We start from the raw sequence: 24069 nt of genomic DNA on the forward strand, positions 1-24069 counted from the left end.
TATGCACATTTGTATCTTACAGAATTCTTAAAAAACACATCACTCCTAAGTGCCATTGAAATTCAGAGAACACTCATGTAGCAAGCGTTTACACAAGTGTAGAATGATAGGGGCACTCTGAGCAGCCTCCCAAGTTGGTTGATTTGTCTAAACCAAATTTCTACCCCCAGCGGCCAAACAGCTCCCAATTTTGATTTAGATGCACATTCTGTCATGCATGTATTTAACTAATTAAATGCCATAAAACACTCTTGCATGTTTATGTAGGCTTAGAGGCACAGAGCATGGAGAAAACTCTTAAGGGAAGAACTATTGCACCTATGGCTTTGTGTGTACATTCACAGGACCATTGAGGATTGAAATACAGTCAAGACCCTTTATAACGGCTGCAGATATAATAAATGCTTGCTTATTACAAACGGGTGCAGTGTTACAGTCAAAATAAGCATAAGGGCAATGACTATTCGTCGCAGATCCAACAAACATCTTTGGACACACCACTTGGTTATAGCGAACGAGGAGGCATCGTAAACTCCCCCCATCAAGTTGAAGAGGTCGTGCTTCCAGCAAGCGCAGAGATCAAAGAGCCTTCTCAACCTTCACGACTCCACCCCAGAAGGAAAATGTTCACACCAAAAATGCAATAAAAAGGTGGCATTGAAACAAGTAACCGCCGGCCAAGCCTGTGCCGATGGCCTACAAGGGCAATCATTGCCTTCATGCTCGCTGGCTGGGCAAAGCATCCCAAGTGGAAGAAGCGTGGTGCGAGCGAGACTGGGGCATTGTCTTAAACGAAGCTACCGACCATGGTCATGGATCAACTAACAGCAGAGAATTCAGAATTTTGAAAGCCTTGCTGGCCATGCTGGTCACGTGGTATGCATTGCCTGCCCAGTCGGCTCCATCTTTTACGCCGCTACGGCGTGCAGGCAGCGTCATACAGCGGACAGCGCAGCTGATGCACACTCTGCCAAGAGTGCTGCGCTACTTTCGTCACTACAAGAGCCCAGGAACGACAGATGAAGCTTGAAAACACACATGATCAGACGCATGTAGACTAGTGGCAATGTTCCGTTAATGCATAGCTGGCCAGATGTTTCCTCGAATGACCAAGTTCCTGCAGACCACAATATTGCAGAGGCGTGTGCTGTGACGAAGACACTGAGCACCCACGTACAAGCAATCCCCTACTGCCAGGAATTAATTTATGTGGCCGACCTGCCACCAGCTTTCGAGGATGCTTAAACCATCATTAGTTATATCCCGTCCCTAAATATGATGGTTGGCAGCAAGGGTCTCGGCGAGGATTGAAAGGCTGCCCTGGATAGCCTCGAAAGAGCTGTGGCAGGCTCTGCTTTGAAGAAGTAGGCGCATATAAAGCAGTTTTATAAGAAATAGACGCCACTTTTGGCGGCCTCAGTATTTTTACCTGTTATACGACTAGTCCACTTAGCGTGGCCGTCAGGTTTGTTATAAGTGGGCTCGACTGTATGTATTTGGATTAACGCTGTCAGGTCGAACTTTTGCTCCGGTCTGACAAGGATATTGCATTCTTTTTGTGCCACACGCGATGACCTAAAGGCGAACTACAATTCAGCCATTGTTGGGTTGATAAAACCGAAACGGCATGAGAAAAGGTTTATGGTTTATGCGAGTTTACCTTCCCAAGTGACTCAGGCTATGAGAGACGCCATAGTGAAAGTCTCCGGAAATTCCGACCACCTGGAATTCTTTTAACTGACATCGCACAGTACACGGGCTTCTACGAAATTCAACCGCCGCGGCCGGGATCGAACCTGCGTCTTTCAAGCCAGCAGCCGAGCGCCATACACACTCAGCCACCGTGGCGATGTACAGCATGAGAAAAGAAATTCAATTACAAATTTAGCGGCCATAAGCAACTAGTGCAGTGATCCATGTATTCTAATGTCCAATTCATCATTTGAAACAATATACGCCACTAAAATTAGGTGTCTATAGTATTTAAAGGTCACACGCCCATACTGTGCACTGCCCTACGAGGGTTATTCAATTAAGAATGAGACCGATTCTCTAAAATATTTATATTTCTGAAAATTACTCATCAGAACATTTATTACTTTCAAAGTACTATTTGTTGAGCAAAATGCACACGTTCCAATAGTTCCCATATGACTGGAAAACATAGGTGAGGCTATTTTTTGTCATCTGCATGAAAGAAGTCTCCAAAGCCTTGATTGCATTCTACTCCGTATCGAAATGACTTCCCTTTAATTCCCTGTTTTTTTTTCGTGGGGTACAAAAGTTGAAAGTGGCCAGGTCAGGACTGTAGGGTGGGTGAGGCATTGTTTCAATGTTTTTCCAAGCAGGAAATTCGGTCACAGTGTTTGCAACATGAGCCCTTACACTGCCGTGGCACACATTTTCAGATTTCCCACATGCTTGGGCCTTTTTCACAACACATGTTCCCTCTTTAGTGTCTCCAAAGTACCTCTGTCATACTCCGTGTTTGCTTTCTGGTGTGTAGGAAACGTATGGGTGTAGACCATTCCCATGTGGTCGAAAAATCCAATTACTATTGCCTTGTCTGTCAAGCTTTGCACCTTAGCCTGCATTGGCCGAGGCTGCCCTTTTTCAATCCACTAGTACTTTGGCACTTCATCATACCCAGGTCTCATCTAGAGTAATAATGGTCTTCCACCTGCCTTCACCTTCCTCTTCTAAACACCATTTCCACTCGAGACAAATGTTTACATGGTTTTCTTTCTGGACTGGTGTAAGCAGGCAAGGGATCCACTGCACACAGACTCTTGACCGATTCATGAACTGTGCAATAACACTACCATGCTGCACAAAGTTCGTAATATCCTACAATCATACATAACACCTATTAGTTTCACTGGTTTACGAGCAGATGAATCTATCCATTTATTGCATGTTGGTGCAATAAATAGATTCAGTAAAAATGAAAGTATTTTGGCATGTGGCCTGCAAGACGCTGTAGTGGAGGGTTCCGGATTAACTTTGACCCCCTATGGCTGTAATCTGCTGACATTGCACAGCACACAGGCGTGTTGACGCTGCGCCCCCATCGAAATCCGGCCACTGCGGCCAGGACTCACTCAGATGTCCTTGTGCTCAGCAGCTGGACACCACAGCAAATGTCATAATAGTGCGCAAGAAAAAAACTAATGAAGACTTTGTTAGTAGCATACTGTTCATTCAGAATGCAGACAACTGTAGTTTGGGATTGCATAACACTGCAAATTGGCTAGTGCAATGACATGCGGCTTGCGCAACCCATAGACTGCGGAAGTAGTGCATGATGGAGTTGATACTCTTTGCAGTGGCCACACTACCGTTTTATGACAGCGGCGTGCAATAATGCAAGCAGCCACTATCTTGTGAGTAAAATATGATGATGAATTTTTATGCCACAAGGGCTTCTGTGGCCAAAGAGTGCCATGACACAAGGTGTTTTCTTCGCCTCAAGGTGAAGAAAACACGTCAGACCCAGACGTCAGACCCATTTCCCAAGCATTTCACCCTAAAGAAGCCGAGCACCATGCTGGGAAAGCTTGTACTTGTATCACCGGTGGGTACCCGGCGGCACTGGGGATCGAACCTCGCACCTCCCGCATGTGAGGCGGATTCTGAAACGACTAGGTCACCGCTGCGGTGAATCTATAACACTATTCATGACATCGTGCATTAAATACACACCTTAAGCTGCCAGCTATGCATTCCTTTAGGTGGCAGACATTGACACACAAAACTTATTCTGTAGCAAAACTTTTATATCAGGACCAATCATCCCATCTCATCTGAAAAGCCGGGCGGCCTTTATTTCAAAGGCTTCAACTCATTTTCATTTTTTGCGGGGCGTAATAAGGCTGTACAAGGAGGTGCTGATGTGTAAAAAATGTGGTGGCAAGTCCATGAAGGTATTTCCCTCAGCACACATTCACCTTCAGGTTGCCACTACCGTGGTTTGCTTGGCAGGATCTTCAGTTCAGACTCCCTCCAGGTCACTCGGCAGGGTATTCTTTGGGTGCTTGTTTTCGAAGTGCTGCTTGTAAGTCTTCGGGTCCGGCATCTGAGCCTGACAGAGCCAAATGGACAACGGTGTGAGGTGATGTTTTCAAGAGGACAGGATTAAACGCACAAGGTTAAGTTGCGATTGCGAAATAAGCTGCGCATTAGCACAACTGGCGTCTTGCGACTACCCATTTGCGCTTTTGAAACGAAGCAATAGTTCCGTATGTAAAACGCAACGGAGGCGAAAGTACATTAGGCGCAAGACGTTCGATTCGCGCAAAGGCCACAGTAATTACCACACAGCGTGGTTACGACAGCAGTGCTTCGACGGGCAAACGAAACTGTCAGGTCGCGCACGCAGGCTTCCAAAGCGCCTCAGTTTTTGACAGCACGGTTGGGTGCGTGCCAGCTGATCACAGGATAGCCAAATCATATCCTCGCCACATCCATTATTTCCTCTCCTCGGACTGCTTCATGCCGCAGCAGGGCGGGAGTGCCGCGAGGTCAGGGAAGCGCACTACGCGCAGCTCGAAAGGAACGTTGCGGAAGCGGCCATCTTCGCGCAGCGGCTCATCACTTCGTGACCCGCTAACCCACATGGCTCAAACGTAAGGCCAACGACCTTTTTTGTATGTGTGTACCTACCTTGCACACGGTGCAGGTGTGAACAAGGGCCTTGGCAGCCGCGGCCTTCTGGTCGTGATTTTGCTGCTTCTTCTGCTGTTCCATCTTCTTCGCCGCCTTCTGTTGTGACTGAATTTTCTGCTGTCCGCGAGCCATTGTTGCAAAACCTGCGTCACAGAAGGAGAAAAGGCAGCGTTCACGACAGGGACAGCGTGGCAGAAACGGCGCCGAGTTGCAACAAGCACGCCACACGGAACGACGAGGTCCGACGCATGGCGTTGCCCGTCCATCGAACGTTCCTGGAACAGACCTTAACTGAGCAGTCTCACTCTCGACAATCGCTCCAAGATAGCACCCAAAACGCCAGCAAGGTAACAGAGGAAGGCCTAGCACGCACCTTTACGTCACCGACGGCAACGGAAAAAGGAATTGACGAAGCCTGCGCGGTACTCTTCTTCGGCGCCGCTGCCTCCTGGGTACTATTTTTTGCCCACTGGAGACTACCTGCGACGCTGTGCGTAACTACTGGCCACTGCCGCTGGGCGCGTGCGGGGTGTTTCTCGCGCATTCTCGTCTCGTGACATTCCGCGGGATTTGTCTTCACCTCGAGCTCCGTTTGCCGCGTTAGCCAAAAACGAAGCCGCATGTTGCTACAGCAATAACAACCTTATGCCTCATGCGCTGCTCATACCATGGACTTTGCTCATACCGCTCATACTATATGAGTGCTGGAACCCTGAAGTCACTTTCATTGCATAGGCTGTGGAAAAGCTGACGTAGCAGGCAGTAACAGTGGTTTGACTGTCACGACCGGCCAGTATTTTAATATTTGACAGCATAATGCAAGAAGCCAGATATGGGAGCCCGTCTTGCAGTCTGATTTAGCACGAGTCTGGTAAAAGGCAGATAGCGCAAACTGGTCGGGTCTAGTTCATCGCGTGAAGCAGATGGCAGAAATGGTGTAAAGCCTGCTTCACATGCAAGCGAAAACGCTAGCGAATCCTGCCCCCACGGTGCAAAAACATGTTTTGAACCCGACCGCGGCGGCTGCGTTTCGATGGAGGCGAAACGCTAAAGCGACCGTGTGCTGTGCGATGTCAGTACACGTTAAAGATCCCCAGGTGGTCGAAATTATACCGGAGCCCTCCACTACGGCACCTCTTCTTTCACTCCCTCCTTTATCCCTTCCCTAACGGCGCGGTTCAGGTGCGACTGATACTGCGCCTTTTCCTTTCCCCCAAAACAAATTTTCATGTTCATTTCGTCGTGGTAACGAGGTTCCAACTATAGTGTACCAACAAGTTGGAAATTTTCGCTGTGACGCTCCGCTCAATCGTTCAGTCTACACGTACCGACGTCCAGTTTGGGGGAGCTGCTCTATAATACCCCTGCCACACGGCAAATTTAATGTCATTCCCATCGAATGACATTCGTTCAAAACGACATTAGGTATCGAATGATGACATGTACTTCCACATATTCGGATTAAATATTCTGTCACGAGCTTGTGCATGGTGAGGCAGAAAACGTGGACTCCGTAGTTCATTCAGCCTTGCGTAACTTATGCATTGAAAACAAATTATACTCACCTGAAGGGACACGTGCAAGTGCAGAATTCTGCATGGTGAGTGGAAAATCATTTTGAGTGACAGCGAATGCAGAGTAACAGTATTCTTTTTGCTATGAGAATAAAAATTTTAGTTCCGTTTTGCTATGACGAAGCCATATATTAAAATGAAGTGTATGCCCTAGCTCCTAGTGTACGCACACTATTTATATTGCATGTAACAAAGTAGACGGTAAGGCGCCACATTCGCAATTTCTAGCGCAAGAAAAATTGAAGCAATCACCTTTAAGTCTGTAATGGAAACAGTCATGTTTAAATGTTCAAGATATGCATGTCCAGTTTCAAACAATTTTGCCCTGTCCCAATGCACAGCTAAATTGTTTACTTTGTGCACAAGACAAGCAAGCATCGTGTTGTAAAATAAACAAGAATTATAGTTCGTTCAATGTAACAGATGAGATTTTTTTTTTTAACTTTTAGCTAAAGAGACACTATCCTCCGGATATGGAAAGGAAAATGATAGGTCTAAGTTTAGGCCAGAGTGGGTCAGGCAACGAACACAGGTTAATGACATTCCAGTTGAAATCAAGAGGAAGAAATGAACTTGGGCGGGGCATGAAATGCAAAGGCAAGATAACCGATAGCCCTTAAGGGTAACAGACTGGATTCCAAGAAAAGGCAAGTGTTGCAGGGGGCAGCAGAAAGATAGGTGGGCGGGGATAGGGTGGCCGCAGCTTGCACAGGGCAGGGTTAATTGCAGAGATATAAGAGAGGCCTATTCCCTGCAGTAGGTGTAGTCGGGCTAATGATGCTGATGACTATTCCTGGCTCCTGTGCATGTAATGTTCTTCAAAAACAGGCTTGCTTCTGGAGAAGACAAGAATACAGTGAAAGAGAAGGCAGAGACGTCCACTAGCACAGACAGACTTTACCCAGCCTTCGTCAGCTGTGTAGGCAAGGCTGGTCTGGCAGGCAAATCATTTGGCTCCAGGCAGCTGGTGCAGCAGCTGGTGCCAAGGTGGCCCTAACCGCGAGAAGAAAGGTGTTGGGGAAATGCATGACACATGCAACACCGTTGCAGGGGCCAAAATGGGCAATTTTGCCACCAGGCCAAGCTCTTTGACATCACATTGTTTGCAAACAGGGAGAGGTCTACTAGTGTGAATTGGCCAGAAGTAACATGCAGAATGCACTTATGCCTTGAAATAACTATCTTTTATGCCTTGATAGTTGAAAAACTTGAGATGCAAAAAGCATGGATAAACAAAGTCAGAACTAATGCAAGTTTTTGACTCCAATATACATCACATCTATGGCGCTAAGTGATGAAATGTTTTGCATACAATTTTTGTTCATGCAGTTCTCGTTGACGCACGTTTAAATATAACTCATTTAATACTGATTATTTTCAATGGTTACGACCCCTCTTTATTGTTCAGGAAACAATGCACTTAATGATTTGCACTTTTATTATTTCTTGCAAGTGTCACAATTAAAAATTTCTGCAGGGCACTGTGTCATCACTGTCTCACAAGTAATAACCACCAGTCACTTGAAGTCTGCTTACTATACACTACACTCAAAAGTCATAATGGCACTATCAGCAGAAAGATTGGCACAACACAGCAGTATGGTCCACACCGCAGCTGACCTTCAGGATCTGTGTTGTGAGGCTAACCTGCAAAGGAGAAGAAAGAAGACAGACAACACTTATGAGCAGTTATAGCAAACAGAAATGCTAACTACAAACAACCAAGCAGTATTCGTTAACACATCAGTTGAAGGCGGTTCATAATTAAAAGAACCCTAATGAATACAATTGAAAGAAAATACGAACAAATTTCGAAGAATCTTGTAAGGAGCCTATTGCTTCAGAATCAGCTTAACTCCTTCATTCAATGCGACTACAGGTGAGGCGCATCTGGATTTTAAAATATGTGCACAGCGGAAAGCACCAGGCTGCTGGGTCACTGACCTTACGTCATGCATTCAGGATTGAAGTAACAATTAAAAAAAAACATTTCTCTGCATTTACTGAATGTGCTAGGATTCCAGCAGAAATCTTCAGAGGTTCAATGCATCTCAGTTTTACCACACTGTACACCCTGAAATGAATTCTATAATGCTGTCGTAGGTCAAAAAGAACCAGCACAGCAATTTTGAACAATCTTTTCTTTCTTGTGAGACACCATCCAACCATGCCGCACTCTTGCCACCACTTATGAATGACTTTACACGATTACACTGAACTAGCAAGGAATATGCAAAATGGCTCAAATAGTACACCATACAATAACTGGTACAGACACCTGGACACTAATTAAGTAAATGCATTGTTCTCAATGCACTACTTCCAAGTAGTCGACTATAAACAGTGCATCACTTTCACTTGTTTCTAACACTCAGTATACTATTCTCTTTTTAACAATGCTCAGTAACGGTAGTTACCAATCCCTGCCTGCTCAACTTCAAAAGGCAAGACTTGCCATGGTGAGTAGGTTGTGTAATGACTGCCTTGCGCTGAGCGTCGACTGCCGCACCATTTGATACCTTCAGCTTTTATTCTGGTCCCCAGGTTTATTGAGATAATGCATATGAATAGATAATAGGTGCAGAAGCAAGGCACAGCAGTTGCTCTAACTAAGCTTGTATACAGCACTGCATAATGTCATGCAAAGATATCTAGTCTCCCTTCCATTAGTAACTAAGGTTTGCAATTTTTCACAAAATCGGAAAAGTGGTCTATCTTCACATTTCAAGGAAAGCTGACCCGAAAAACTATGTTTACTTTCATTCAGTGCATCCATTACTGAATCTCTATCATGCTAAAAATTATGAGGCTGCTTAAGTCCCCTTAAGAGGGCAATGCATTAGACTAGCAGTTAAACACATAGGATGTTTGGCTGCAGTGATGGCCTCTAATGCAGTGGTTTGAGGAGCTGATCTGTTCACACCGCTGTGGGCTCAAATCCCACTCTGAGCCATAAAGTGTTTTATTTATTTATTATGTCCTCTACCCACCTGACACTCTGACACACCCAGCTACACTTGACCTCTCTGGCAGCAATATGGATACTGTCGCGGCCCCCCAGCTCCCCTCAAATTTGGCAGCACGTTGTGATTGGTCCTTGGGCAGTCACAAGACACATGTGACACCACCACTGTCTCGACCAATCAGGGTTCTGCTGTGACGACAGCTCTAGTGCTATCACATTAAAATCTGTCACAGACTATGAGGAATGCTATGTAGAGAGCATCATCATCAGCCTGACTACATCCACTGCACGGGAAAAGCCTCTCCCATGCCTCTCCAATTAATCCTGTCCTCACAACTAACTTGGCCCATCTACAATCTTTTAGTGAATGATGATTAAACACTAATATATATATACACAGGGACTTACGTTTTTATATCCCGGATTTTAAAAAATTGCTGTGTGCAAAATACAGACCTAATCGAGTACAAACACCGCTCACAAGGTAGAATATTATTGCCCAAGTTGTTTGAGATCTAAATAAACATTGGTACTTGCCTGTATTTGGTGGGATTAGCGAGAAACTGCTTTTGGCTACGAGTACAATTTTTGCAGACGCGAGCCAAGCAGCTGGTCTCACAGGCTGCACCATCTACCGGACGGCGATGCAAGCGTCTCGGCTCGGTGGGTGGGAGAGAATCACGCTCTCTTCGAAGATGGGATTCGTCTGCCCGCCGGAATTAATGTCAAAAGGAACATCGCTGCTTCTGCTACTAAATTCCGCAGCGAAAATGTTACACCAACGACATTGCACACACTAATAACTGATAAGTCGTCGCTTGTGAGTTTCAAGTTCATTTGGGTGTCGTTTGTGTGATAACTTATAGTTTTTGTGGTTCAATGTCTGTAAGCTGCACCCGGACTACGAAAGACATTGTAGTGCAAAGCTGCGGAATAGTTTCCAGCATCCAAGGTTCTTTAACACGCTGTTACGTGCATTTCACCTCATTTCACATGGGCACTCATGCATTTCGCTTCAAAGTGCTCTGATGTTGCGTGGATGACACTCCACAGTTTGAAAAGGACACACCTTAGGTCGCAGGAAGCTGCGCATATACTTCGAAGTGCCCTCCTGCGGCGTCAATACATCGTTGTAACCTTTCTTCATATGCTCTGAAGACTGATGCCCCCATGCGGTCCGTGACTTCTGAGCACGCGTTCTCAATGCATTGCTTGAGTTCGGTACGGTTTGGTACTCGACCACGGCTGTACACACGGCTTTTCAAATACCCCCATAGAAAAAAGTCGCACGAAGTTAAATCAGGCGAACGGGGAGGCCATCGCATATTGGACAAGCTTCATCCCATCCACTTGTTCGGGAAAGTTTTGTCAAGCCAGTCCCAGACAAGTGTAGCGTAGTGAGCGGGAGCCCCATCCTGCTGAAATACGCAGACCTCTCTCTGCATGTGTGTCTCCTCTAATTATGGAAGGTTTTTACTCTGCAGCATATCTAGATACGACTCTGCAGTGACTGCCTCTTCGAAAAAAAAAGGACCCACGAGTCCTTCTCTCCACAGTCCACACCAAACTACGGTCCGTGGAGACTGAGCATTCCTTGTGGAAAAAAATCTCCGGCTGCTCTGTGCCCAAAATCTTGTATTTTGTTTGTTTACTCGGCCGTCGAGATGAAAACTGGCTTCATCTGAAAACAAAAACTGGAGGTGCCCACCGGCGGCTATCATTTGTTGCTCCGCTCAATAGAAGGCAAGGCGACGGTCCTAGTCATCCTCCGACAGATCTTGCACGGCTCGCATTCTGTATGGATAGTAGCCCCTCCTTTTCAGTGCACGACTAACAGTTGCCGGCAATACTCCAAACAACAGAGCAGCGCGCTTGCAGGACAACTGCGGATCAGAAGAAAATGCCCCTTCAAGGGCATCAGCAATGGTGCGATTCGTTTTGCCTTTGTCGGATCTCTTCTTTCTCTCGAGACTGCCTTTTTCTTTGAAGGTTTTTTTTCATCTCAGTACAGCCTTTCCAGAAGGAGGACGACGCCGGTGAAATTTTGCTTTGAATTTGGTGTGCACGCAGTGAATTGAGCCGGATTTGAGGAGCCACGACACAGCTATTGCCTTCTCATTCGATGAGTACGACGGCATATCACCACACTTGTCAGAAAATGATACGTAACAAACAGAACATAAAATGGTTAGTCTTTCCCACACGGATAGAACAAAACAAGTCGTCGGAACAGACCAACTGTCGAAAGCAGACGACACCCAAATGAACATGAAACTCACAAGCGACGACTTATTAGTTATTAGTGTGTGCAGCGTTGGTGTAACTTCGGCGGGCAGACGAACCCCATCTTCAAAGAGAGCGCGATTCTCTCCCACCCACCGAGCCGAGACGTTCGCATCGCCGTCCGGTAGATGGCGCAGCCTGCGAGACCGGCTGCTTGGCTCGCGTCTGCGAAAACTGCACTCGTAGCCGAAAGCAGTTTCTCGCTAATCCCACCAAATACAGGCAAGTGCTGATGTTAATTTAGATCTCAAACAACTTAGGCAATAATATTCTACCTTGTGAGCGGTGTTTGTACTCGATTAGGCCGGTATTTTGCGCATAGGAATTTTTAAAAATCCGGCACATAAAAACGTAAGCCCCTGTATATCATTGTTCTGTCCTTCATGAACTTGCACAGTTCTTAACTGAAAGTCTAAAAGCCCACTGGGATGACAGGAAAAATAACACATAGTATGTAACCGCTACTTTGAAAGTGCTGGTTTAGCACTCACTGAAACGAAGGCAACCACCTACAAAGAGATGCCTTGGAAGGCACAAAAACAAGTTTCACCCGTTGATTTTATTTTTAAAAGGCTGTTTACAACTTACCCTGAATGGAAAATATTGATCCATTGTGTGACCAAGACCAAGGCAGCCATTGTTGTTCTTCCCCCATGTGTACAGTTCCCCCTTGTCTGCAGTGAAGAAATTGCACTTTCAGTACTTTCAATGTACACACACACTGTGTTTTTAAATATCAGGCACTCCATGGCGCAAATTTAACAGGAATGAGAGAAATAGTACACATATATACACACAAGCATATCTTGTCCTACTTATTCTCTTGTTCTTATCATGTTTTTGCTTTAACACCAAACACTGGCAGTACCTTACAGTCATAACTTGGCACACTCTCTACATTTTTTTCTGTCAGCTCTTATTGATACAAAGTAGTATTTCAGTTTGCTGTTAAACAATGCCTTGAAATTCACTGCACTCGGGCAATGCATTACCATGATCCTCATTGTTGCTTGGAACAGAAAGAGTTAAAGCAAAGCATGGTAAGAAAAGGAAAGACAAGAATGCTTGGCTGAGAAATGAGCCTCCTAAATGGTCCGTGCGATAATGTGCAGTTAGATTAAGAAAAGCGGAAGATTGATAAACATTGAATCACACATCATCCTCGCACAAAAATTTTCAATCTAGCTTATGCAGCACCAGAGGTATTGGCGATTAAATATGATCCTTCACTCTTTCTCTCTCAACCCATACAATGGAGCGAACAAGAAAAAAACAGGGTTTTAAGGTAGTTAAGCAGAGCAGACTTGCGAAAGCATGTGTTTAGACTGGTTGGCTCATGGTTTTGCTTTGCTGGGTTGTCGGCATATATGGCAACAATATCAGACTAAGGTTAAGCTCTGATCGAGGTTAAGCTGATCTGATCTGATCTGCTCGTGCCGCGGATGAAAGTTGAGGAAGATAACGGTTTGGAATGCACAGCGTGAGAGAGTGTTGCAGTTTAGCATGAGGTGTGATCAGCAGCGGCGATAGCATAGTGCTCTCATGCGGTGGATAGTCAAGCTGATCTGTTCACACCACCGCGGGTTTGAAGCCCAGTCGCGGCAATATTTATTTCTGCTCGTTTTCATGTCTCTTGAATTGGCTTTAAGCCTGGCAAAGCAATGCTGATCCGGGCTCCCTCTCTTTTTCTTTTATGCTGTTTTCTTTTAAATATTTTTCTGTCAGGACCAATAAAAAGAGATGTCGCAAGTTTCTTGATTGGTTTTGTCCCCATGAAGTAGTGCTTTCATACTGAAGTAAAGATCACAGGCAGTGACCAAGCTCTGTCCACGAATGTGTCAACTGGCTCGGATGTTGACATTTTTGTCACTCACTCCTCTGCCACAGCACTGCAATAGAGTAGATGGTGGAAGGGAGCAACGCACTGCAGTCTCCAGCTGGCCGTGCACCTCACCTCCTTTGCCTGCTTCATTTACGAACAACATTCGGTTTCTGGCGAGCCAATAAAAGACATCACTTCCTGTTCTGACTGACTGACTTCATGGAATCTCTCTGTTCTGCACTATGCACAGGTGCTCCACGACATCCTTTTCATGCACTTGGTTACCATAACAAGGGTTCACATGGAACAATATTTGGCTATAGACCGATACTAGTATCATCAAGCAGATGAGGTGAAAAGTTACAAACAGGCTATAGCATTGCTACATGAAAGCTGGCGCCACCTAGGCGTACTGCCGGACTGCAAAGAAGGCCATGGCTGGAGAAGGAGGCCCAGAAAAACGTGGAAGCATGTGGGTGTTTTTGTCATAAATAAAGCAGTTAGTAAGTTTCAAGTGTCCACAAACTGCTGGCTAAGAAGATGCCCTTGATGGGCCCAGCAAAGAACAAAAAGGCGACATACTATTCAAAGCTGCGAAGTGGTTCAGGCCACCCAAGAGGTCGACGACATGGATGTCCGGGGCGAAGCGATTTGCCCCAAACAGTGGCCTAGGCAGTAATGTTGGGTGGGTTTTAACTGACACCTCAGGTCCCAGGCCAAGCAGGCCATATCCCCACACATAGACGTCACCACTCTCTGCAAACAGAGAACGATAACATGCACATCTGTAATGAACTAGCAGAAACACGTGTTGTGGTTCATTTCATTAAATATATAAATTTAATTGTGCACATCAGCCAGGTTAAATCAAATAAGATTAACACTTAAAATTAGTGGTGGGTCTAGGAAGTAAAGCACAACAATAGATGGGGAGCAGGAGCACTGTTTAAAACAAAAGCACATAATGAGGCCGCAAAAACCAAGCGCCAGTACGGTTGCCTTCCCCGCACAGCATCGCTACCGCCCAATGGTGGCGGGCTACTAACCGCTGGGCTACTAACCCTCCGTACTGCCATATGCTGCATCTGCCATGGTGCTGTTGGCGAGTGCGAGATAAGAACAATAGTGCTAGATAAAAGCATGAGCCTTGGCGCGACTGCTTGCCACATCGCCACAAGTAACTTGTGTACTGTGATGAAAGCTGCAGGCCTGCCATTCGAGTGGGAAGCGCTTGGCACTGGAGAGAGTTGGAGATATTCCAAGAGAAAGTAAGTGTAGCAGGGGGCGGCAGAAGGTTAGGTGGGTGGATGAGGTTAAGAAATTTGCAGGCAGGGTGGATGCGGCTGGCGAAGGACAGGGTTAATAGGAGAGATATGGGAGAGGCCTTTGCCCTGCAGTGGGTGTAGTCAGGCTGATGACGATGATGACGAAGAACTGCATATCTTTGTTAAAGACATTTACGAAGAGTTGATATAGCTAACAATTCGTAGTGTCCGTGTTCGTTATATCAAGGTGTTACTGTTAATGCCCAAGTTACTCATACTTAGATGCATGTGAGAAAAAAATAACAGATTCTGTCTTGTAACTCAGCAATGCGATATAGTGTGTCGTGCATTTTCTAGGCAAAAAGCCTTGTAAGCAAATGCGCAAACAAAAATGATAAACAAACAATGAAAATTGAATAATGCACACAGCTGACACCAGCACTTCAAAGTGCTTTTGAGACTTCCTGCAAACATACTCATGCAAATAGTATCCCTCACATCTATAGTACACACACTAATGAACAAACTGTAGCAGTTACCAACCACGCAGGGAAATCCGGAACTAATCTTTACCCAGCACAATGACAATACAATTGCCAAGATATGTAACTAACCTGTGACCACTCCACACATGGTTCCACCACTGGCGACAGCCTTAACTTTTCCATACGGGAAGTTCAAATGTCTTGCATAGCACATCTGCAAAAATAGTTTTCACAGAAATAGTTGATATAGCCAAAGACTATTAATGCTAGTGCCAATGGACTCCTCAAAATACTTTTCACAGAAAATACAAAAAGAAAACACTAGACAGCTAAACCAGAAAAAAATAATTGCAAGTGTATAAAACGCAGCTAGTTAGTTAGTTCAGCAGGCAGAACTGTTTCTTACATTAGCTGGAGCTAACTTGCATAAAGATCATTGTTTGCTGGTGGAAACACTGCGCTGTCACCAGCAAGACGCCAAAAAAGCAATTGTACACAATAAAAACACATACTATACAATGGCAACTGTGTCTACTGCACTGTTCTTTGATATACTAGTGTTCTCAAAAAGGCAAAAGAGAAAGAGATAAGTGCAGCATGAAAGATGACACATTCCCAATGCTGAGATACCAACCTGCTTTTCATCTGTCTGCCTTCCAAACTGACCATACTCTGAATTGCCCCACCCGAACAGATCACCAGAGTCTGCAAGACAATCACAGAGGCCACGGTGAAACATTTTCATTCATGCAACGTTTACAGCCAGCTGTGTCGATCCCACAGCATTGATAAGCACACAATCGTAAGAAAGCCAATGCTGCAATTCGGACTTAAATCACAAAGCTGTCCAATCAAAAAAGATCAACTGGATAATCTAAAGGCCCAATTAAGACTGACAGTAAACCAATTGGAAACCAATTGGAAACCAACTGCATCTAACTGGAAACTAACGAAACCAACTGCTTTCAACTGTGTTCCGGGAAGTACAACTTTGTGTACTACTTTTACAAGGTAGTCGCAGCAAACAATCTAGAAGTTCGTGCACTTCCTTTCAAGAATATGCACAGTGCTGGGCCACACAATGTAGTGGAAGTAAAAAAAAAAAAGTCCCCAATATTGGTAAATTGAAACAACAATGCGTTAGCCCTCACGAGGCAACTCGCCTAACATCACTGCAACCCTGCAAGTGACTGTTCATGTACAATACGCTTAAATAAACAAGGTGTTCCACAGGATTTGAAAAGTGAAATTTATTTGTTTTATGTGTTCCACAGGATTTGGAAAGATAAAAAATATGTGTGAAAACGAAGCTTTTATCAGTCAAAAAAAGAAAGCTATGCCAACTGTTTGGTGACTACCTAGAAAACATCAGCTCATCAAGACTGCCATGGGCTTGTAAGAGTCCAGTGTACACACCACCTAGGTACATATCACCAGTCATACATTAGTGAAACAGATGGCTGGCAACAAGGATACAAAAAAAGACATACTTGAAAAAAAGAAAGGATTACAAAAAGTCACAGCATACAAATTATTGTGGCACAATTCATAGTTATTATGATGCCATCTACATAAGATGATTAATAATATTTTCAATGCATTAAAGTATATTTAGCCATTCATTTATTCATTACAAATCTATTTCCCCATAAACACCATCAAAACTCAAACAAAAGTGGTTTCAGGCAGCACAGCAACACCAGACACCTGTGGAGGTGTGGTTTGACATGCTTGGCAGCAAGACCATGGAAAAATGTAATTGCAAAATCCCTTGTATGAGTACAGCACTGATACCAAATATACAACTGCTAATTTTGTTTTAATGCGTTTTTATGTCACCAGATGGCGCTAAGCTGCCCACAAGTACCATGCTTACATCTCCTGGCAATGATCACATATGCTCTTTTTAATTAAAATTTTTTGCAAAGGGATGGCAGTCAACAGCCCTGCATAAGGGATGAGTGACAACTTGATATTAGGCTTGTAGTTGGTGCACTTGGAAAAATTTAGCACTCCACAGGATGAACAGAATAACTCAAAAGAAGACACAGAACAAGGCACAACTACCAACATCTCCACTTTGTCCTGTGCTGCACTAACTTTTTTTCCGCTAATGATGGGCTGCATACTGATGCCACTCACCGGACACAGCCAGAATACAGTCCACAGTGCCAGCAATTTTGACAATGCGCACACCGCTGAGATCACCATTGACAAGCCCAGGCGTGCCTTGGCTGCCGTAAATGCCTAGCCCGGTCTGGCCATCAGCACTCCAGCCACAGCTGTACACCGCCCCATCAGCCGTGAGGAAGAGTGTGTGGTCCTGACCACATACCACCTTTGGAGGAGAGTAAGGAGTGAAAGAAATGAAGCCGCTTTATGAGTAACACATATGGTGCAGGTTACTGAAAAGATTTTGGTTTATTGTTTATAAAGTTATTCTTTTTAATTACTTTTTATGTGCCCAAGTAACCTGTGGCCCATAAAGCATGTCACAATAGAAAATTCAGAATTAATCTTAAACTCCTGGGGCTTTTTGATGTGGACTGAAATTTCAGAACATGGCACTTTTGCAATTCGCCTCTAGCAAAATGCTACCAACAGAGCTGAAAGAGAAACTGCAAACTTGTGCTTGGTAGCCAGGTGTCACAGCCATTAGGCAACATCCAAAAGGTCACTCTTATTCTTAAATACAATAGTATTTTCACCACTACTCTCTACATATGTGCAGATCTGCTGCTTGAGAGTTCCCCACATCACTTAGACTTCACATTTTTGTCAGCTCATTCTTCTTTCCATATACCACTTAATATGACAAACTACATGTTCATCGACCAACAAACTTACTTATCATGTGCGAGATAATTGCTAATTTATCAGTATTTGGCTAATGTTTCTATTTATTTGTTTGTTTTCCCTGCTGTTGACATACAATTGGCCATTCCTCATGTCAAGTAGGTGGCAAAAGAGGCTTCTTGGAGCATCCGATGTTAAGTTTTTTCTGTGTCAATTCTGAAACTCACATCAATAATTTTTCCAGGGATGCCTTGAACCTGTCGGGGCACAGCATAGCTCTCGGGACTCTCGTCCTGCACAACTGGTCGACCGCACTGTCCAAACGTGTTGTTGCCGAAGGAGAACACTGCCAACGCAAGGATGGTTAGGGATAAGTTATGAGAGACAGTAGATAATTTTTTCATTCCAACCAATTAATACCATCAAAGTCCAAAACTCGTTATGCAAAGAAAGCGAATGACCAGCAGCAACAAAAATGGCCACGCATAATATTAACAAAGGAGCAAGATCCCTAACAGCCATTCACAAAAATAATGGTGACGGATGACATAAAAGAAATTATATCCCCGCACTATTAACTGTCGTGTAAATTAGGCGATTCCAACACTGACTTGCAAGGCACAAATGAGAACAATTTGCGTTATAATTTTGTGTACTCCCCAAAAATAAATTAAAATAAGAATGACCAGCTAGTCGACAAAAAGGCACCTCCTTAGGTCAGTGTTTATGACACACCATAAGAGTGGCGTCGGAAGTATTTTTGCACTGGGGGAGTGAAAAAAATGCTGTCACAAACAGCATCATCATCGTCACCATTTATTTTCCTTGACAGCTCATGCAGGCGCTATACAAAGCTATTACAGAAAAATCACTGTCTTTCCAGGGTCACAGGCATCCAAAAAGGCGGAAAATCTCGGGGCTAGAAGTGAATATCGTGTCACTCTCAAGCGTTTCGCTTTCTGCAAATACTAAACCTGAATTTCCTGGTGTGGTCTGGAGCTCAGCAGTTGCCCTGTGACTAGGGGAGCCGCGCTACCTCATCTGTAAAAGAGGGGGAGCCCTTGCTCCCCCTGCACTCCTGGTTCCGGCGCCCCGGCACCATATGTTGCCATTAAACACCTGCGGCACTGTTTTCTTCCACTGTCATTTTAAAGAGACATTGAGGACAAATTAAAGTTGGCCTACGCTGACACACTATGACATTTTAGCCCCAAAGAGACCACGCTCACCGAAAATGGAACCTTTATAAGGTAGAAAAGACTCAAAACCGAAAGTACAGATGTCAACATCACCAGCCGATTTCACAAGTGGACTGTGTGTGTTGACACCCAACTTCATGCACACATCCCAGAGTCTAGACTACACTGCCATTCATTTCAATGTGGCAGCAACCAGTCCTCGGTGTAGACATCTTGAGTTTGAATCGAGTCATGGGAAATTTGTTTAATGCAATTTTTTCAGCAATAAATTCATGTTTTGTTCCCGAAAAAAACATTAAAGGAATCAATTTTTAGTTCGAACAATAATTTGATGAAGTTGTCCACAGAGTCTCTTTAAAAGTACAGGCAGAGACAGCCATGCTTGTAAGGAAATTTGATTAGTACAAAGTGGCACTCTGTTTCCATGTGTCTGACCAACTCTGAAAATGTAGTGTGACACAGATCGAATAAACATACAAACACGGTGGAAAATTGTATTCAGGTTTTTGATGATGATGATGATGAATCTTGTTTCACAGTTCTTTGTACTGATATATACTGAGATGCTGGCATACACTCTGAAAGGATGCAATCATTCTGAAACAGCACAAGAAGATTCATTCTACAAGGAATATAAGGAACGCGATACTTTTATGTGTAAATTTCAATGTTACTATACTACTTGTGATGTTATAAAGCACTGTGTTCTCACGATGCAAAAGGGCACAACCTGAGTAGTAGAGGCTATATTTTCACAACTTCAGAATCGCATTTTAGAGCAGACCAGATCACCAAAGCCTGCTAAAAAGCGGCAGATGGGAGTCATTTGATGTTAAGCCCAAGTTACAGGGGTTATAAGCAAATTGTTCCTCTGCATAATCATTCGTCCTTGACCACATACTTAACAAACACATGCACTATACATTAGCTTGTTTGCAATGAACCAGTTAGCATGAAAATTATGCTAACACCCACTGATGTTCCCAAGAATCATGATGTGGTTTGACATACTCAGAATTTGATAACAAATGATTAATGAGCTGCATTATGTAAACCATGGGTCACTTCATTTTCGTCATCACTCTCTGCACAAAAAGAAAATTAGCTGCGGTTTAACAACTGCCAAACCTGGTTGGAGAGCGGAAGCTGTGGTGTTTCGGGCAAGTAGACGTGGCTTGGTGTCTGCAACGTTCAGTGCATTCAGCACACTGGATAGGCAGCGCGCCCACCCTGCCACTCTGGCAGGTGGCAGTTAAATTAATGGTTGATCGTGAGAAGTTTGTCACACAATGAACACTACCACCTATTGCTGCAGTGCCGCATGTATGCCACAATGTTGTCAGTGCTAATACATGCAGCCCACATCTCTCTTTCACCACACCTACCTACCTCAAAGCTCCAGCGATTGAGGCGTCCACTGACCCAGGGAGCCAGTTTTGCGCCCTTCCTTTCCTCAAAAATGATCGGAGTCTAGAACATTGCCAACGCCAACGAACACAATGAACGCCGACGGCCTATAGAAACAGAGGGGAGCGCTCGGTTTCTGCGACAGCAGCAGCGGCTGAGTGACGTCATAGCTATCACGTGGTTTCTCCTTGGTTCAAGGTCAAACTCGCACACACGACGAAGAAGCTACGGAGGGGAGTAGTAAAGCTTTCGCTTTAAAAATATCTTAAAACAGTCTGACTGTCATGCACATGAGTCAGACAGGACAACTAGTGAACCAATTCACAGGCATACCTACATCCCTCCACAATGGTGCTAGCAAGGGAATATACATGAAGATAGACCTACAGCTTGGACACCTTTTGCAGAGGTACTGCGGCAGAGATATTGAGTGACTGTCCAAGTCAACATACCGCCTTCATTGTCAGTAAGCACCACACTATGTGAACGGCCACAGGCAACCCGCAGGATGCGTGTTGAGTCTTTCTTCAGTGGAAGCGGAATACCCACTGGCTCGGTTAGCACCTTCAGAGGGCGACCTAAGGAGGACGAGAGAAGCAGTTATATGTACACACCTCAAGCAGTAAATGAAGACCGAAAGCTTACACAGCCACACAAACCTACACCGAATTTCTTGCTTTGTACGCTTCTAATAAGTTTTTGGGAGAACAGAATACGATTTGATTCCAAAGTGGTCAAGACATATTCTGTTACTTCAGGACACAAGCAAGTGATGTCTCAGACAAAGCATAGCTATGAAACCCCCACAGACTGGGCTCCAAACGCGAGGCTTTTGAAACAAACTTGGCGGTAGCCTACCAATGAGAATCTGCCTGGTATGGGAGAGGGACTCGGATCGAATTCCAGTACTACCGGGTGCCCACAAGTTCTATAACAGGTTCAAGCATCCTCTGGCCAGATGTCTGGCTTTCTTAGGGACAAAACACTTGGAAAAGCCGCCATCCCGTCTTTGACCAAACTTTTTAATCAACAGGTGGAAAAGCCACCATCCCGTCTATAACCAAACTTTTGAATCAACAGGTTAGTGATTCATTCCACCATCAAACAACTGAAATCCAGACACTAAACATGTATTCACTTTACAGGACCATCATACTTGACCTTATTTCAGAGTTAAGAAAACTCGGTAACATGCTGCTGGCCTCTCAGTCAATTAATGTAACTGATTTCTTATTGTGCTATGCAGTCATGAGCTCTGCACATATAAATTATAAGCAGACTATGAATGGCTAATTTATTTACTCGGTTACCTGAGACTACATAACAACCCCAGTGAAGCTTGATGATGCAATGCTACAGCACGCCATACCCCAGTCTTGTTTTTTGCATTACTGGAGAATGGAATGCACTAGCTTATCCTGAGTGTACAGCACCTGCACCGATTAACACAATTTTTTTATTAATTAACAGCGCAATAAAGTGGTGCAACATTTTATTACAGATCTATGTTGGTATAATACTCACTGGTCAAAGCTGATGCAGGACCCCATTTATTTATTTCTACCTATCTACCCATACTGTCATATTTTCCCATCTGATTATGTGTACAAGACTGCTTCAGTAATTCAATGTGCATTTCCATTAACCTCATCAACTTACACATTTCCTAATTGCTTTCCAACTGAGTACAGTCCCTAAATAAACCTACATTATCAGCATTGAAGCAGCTAGAAATATGAAATGCAGCAAACTTTTTGACATGTTAGCATGAAATGATGAGAAAGAAAATTGTGCTATGCTCAGCTTAAATGAATATGCAAAAAACATGCCTTATTTCATGCAGACCTCTCAGTTGGGTGTCTTTCTGCAATGTTCTGTTGCAATAAAGCTTTTTGACAAAGCCAGTGGCTGGCACTATGCTAAAAGCAAGCAGCACATAACTTGCATACAGCAGTGATGTTATGAAAGATAAGCCACCTTGCCTTTTCGTGCACACTGGTAGCCCAGCTGGAAATCAGTGTTGATGCCAGTGCCATACACCTTATTTGGGTTCTTAACTCTGTCTTCTTGTGCAGAAAATAATGTGAACCCATAGCCACAAGCCACGTCATCCACCTAGAGGCAAGATTAATAAAATTACCACAGTGCAGTATATACAGCACAAACTAGCACACAAATTTTAATGGGCAGGTGAAACAAAAAAAGTCTGATTGGTGCACTTGTCACAAAGCTTTTTCATTTTTTTAATTTTTTTATGATTGTGGGCACACTGCAATATTTAGCTGTTTTGTTACCAAGCATAACGATCATTACAAAAGTACACTGGTGATTTTTCAACGACAGGTTCAGAAGGAACCGTTACTCGCAACGCATGAAGTAACTATCATGTAGTGCTGCGTTTGTCCCTATCCATGCCTGTGTCGATTCGTGCTACAGCACCTTCGTCAATATGTACAGCTGATTGGCACAAGAATCAGCTTTGTGAATACTCATGTACTACGCTCTATCGTAGAGTAATCACGGACTGAAGTTTCACAAGGCAGGTCGTCCAAACAAAGGAGTTGTCAAATCAGACTAAGTGAACGTCGACACAATGCGGCATATTTACAGCAGCGCGAGGCTTTGAAATGAAGTCAACTTAACCAGATAGAACTCGGAGAAAGGCAGTCTGTAGGGCTTGTTGTGGCTGGGCCTCGGCGCGTGTCCGAGTTTTGGTCGAATGAGTTTGTCATGGCCCAGGGCGCCTGTCAGGCAGCTGCCCCACACGTAGACACGCTTTCGGCGCTTGGTTTTCTCGGTCGCGTATTGAAACACAGGCAAGTGGTCGTCAGTGCCCAACGCATTTCGAGCTTTGGTGCGATTCCCGCGTTGGCTGCTTGTCGACAAAGTTCCGCACGGGCAGAGCAGCGACCGAAGCTGTCTGATCGTAACGGCTCTAGTAAAAGATGACGTGCTGTTCATGTCCGAGCACAGTTCAGAACAACGAGAAAGTCCACTTCTTGGGGCGCGCTGCCTAGTTACCTGTCGATAACTGTCGGTGGTACGTAGACGAGCACCACGCGACAGCAGACAGCATGCGAACGCTAAATAACAGGCACGGCCGGCTGACAGCTATTTCGACGGATATTAGCGTTGCTAGCCGACGATTGCGATCGGACGGTTGTGGACAAATTTTAACAATGTGAAATGTCAAAAACATTTTTACACAAGTTAATTAATATATTTAAGTTTATTATAAGTGATTTTATTTTAAATATTTAGAAATGTAAGTATTGATTGCACAACTTACAGCGTTCTGAAAGTTGTACGTTTTGCGGTTTTGCAAAAGAGGACGTCGCCAACATGATTAGGGCCATGATTAGAGCATTTTAGGAATTTCAGCGGCATTTTTAACTTTAAAACAGCTTGACATCCTGAGGCAAAATTATTGTAAATCACTGTAATGAGATAAGTCTTCTGGACAGAAGTTTCAAAAATAAGGGTTCATTGCACTGCAGCAGACGACAGGACGTCGCTACAAACGTCGCTAAAAACTAACTTGGTTGGCGTCAGTCATCTTTCTCCTTAAATTAAATTTCCCAACCAGACAGACTTCTGTCAAATGTTTT

The 24069-nt window shown here is 44.3% G+C and overlaps 2 protein-coding genes across 3 annotated transcripts; both read right to left on the bottom strand.

Moving 5' to 3' along the window:
• Positions 1-3755: 3755 nt before the first annotated feature.
• On the bottom strand, positions 3756-5177 carry LOC144098808 (zinc finger protein 706-like). 2 transcript variants are annotated; one of them, XM_077631684.1, is made up of 3 exons: positions 5039-5177; positions 4663-4808; positions 3756-4081 (listed from the first exon to the last, which is right to left on the bottom strand). In XM_077631684.1, the coding sequence occupies exons 2-3, from the start codon at positions 4795-4797 to the stop codon at positions 3992-3994; spliced, it is 225 nt and encodes a 74-aa protein (XP_077487810.1). In that variant the 5' UTR covers positions 4798-4808; positions 5039-5177; the 3' UTR covers positions 3756-3991. The 2 variants fall into 2 exon arrangements, with proteins under 2 accessions (XP_077487810.1, XP_077487811.1); XM_077631685.1 differs by having other exon boundaries at positions 4952-5065.
• Positions 5178-7659: 2482 nt separating this feature from the next.
• Positions 7660-23561, bottom strand: LOC144098804 (RCC1-like G exchanging factor-like protein). Its single transcript, XM_077631676.1, has 10 exons — positions 23105-23561; positions 22444-22576; positions 20914-21039; positions 18083-18201; positions 17202-17397; positions 15694-15764; positions 15189-15273; positions 13892-14065; positions 12076-12161; positions 7660-7886 (listed from the first exon to the last, which is right to left on the bottom strand). The coding sequence occupies exons 1-10, from the start codon at positions 23420-23422 to the stop codon at positions 7809-7811; spliced, it is 1386 nt and encodes a 461-aa protein (XP_077487802.1). The 5' UTR covers positions 23423-23561; the 3' UTR covers positions 7660-7808.
• Positions 23562-24069: the final 508 nt, after the last annotated feature.

This window comes from Amblyomma americanum, chromosome 7, assembly GCF_052857255.1.
Source record: "Amblyomma americanum isolate KBUSLIRL-KWMA chromosome 7, ASM5285725v1, whole genome shotgun sequence".
Lineage (NCBI taxonomy): Eukaryota > Metazoa > Arthropoda > Arachnida > Ixodida > Ixodidae > Amblyomma > Amblyomma americanum.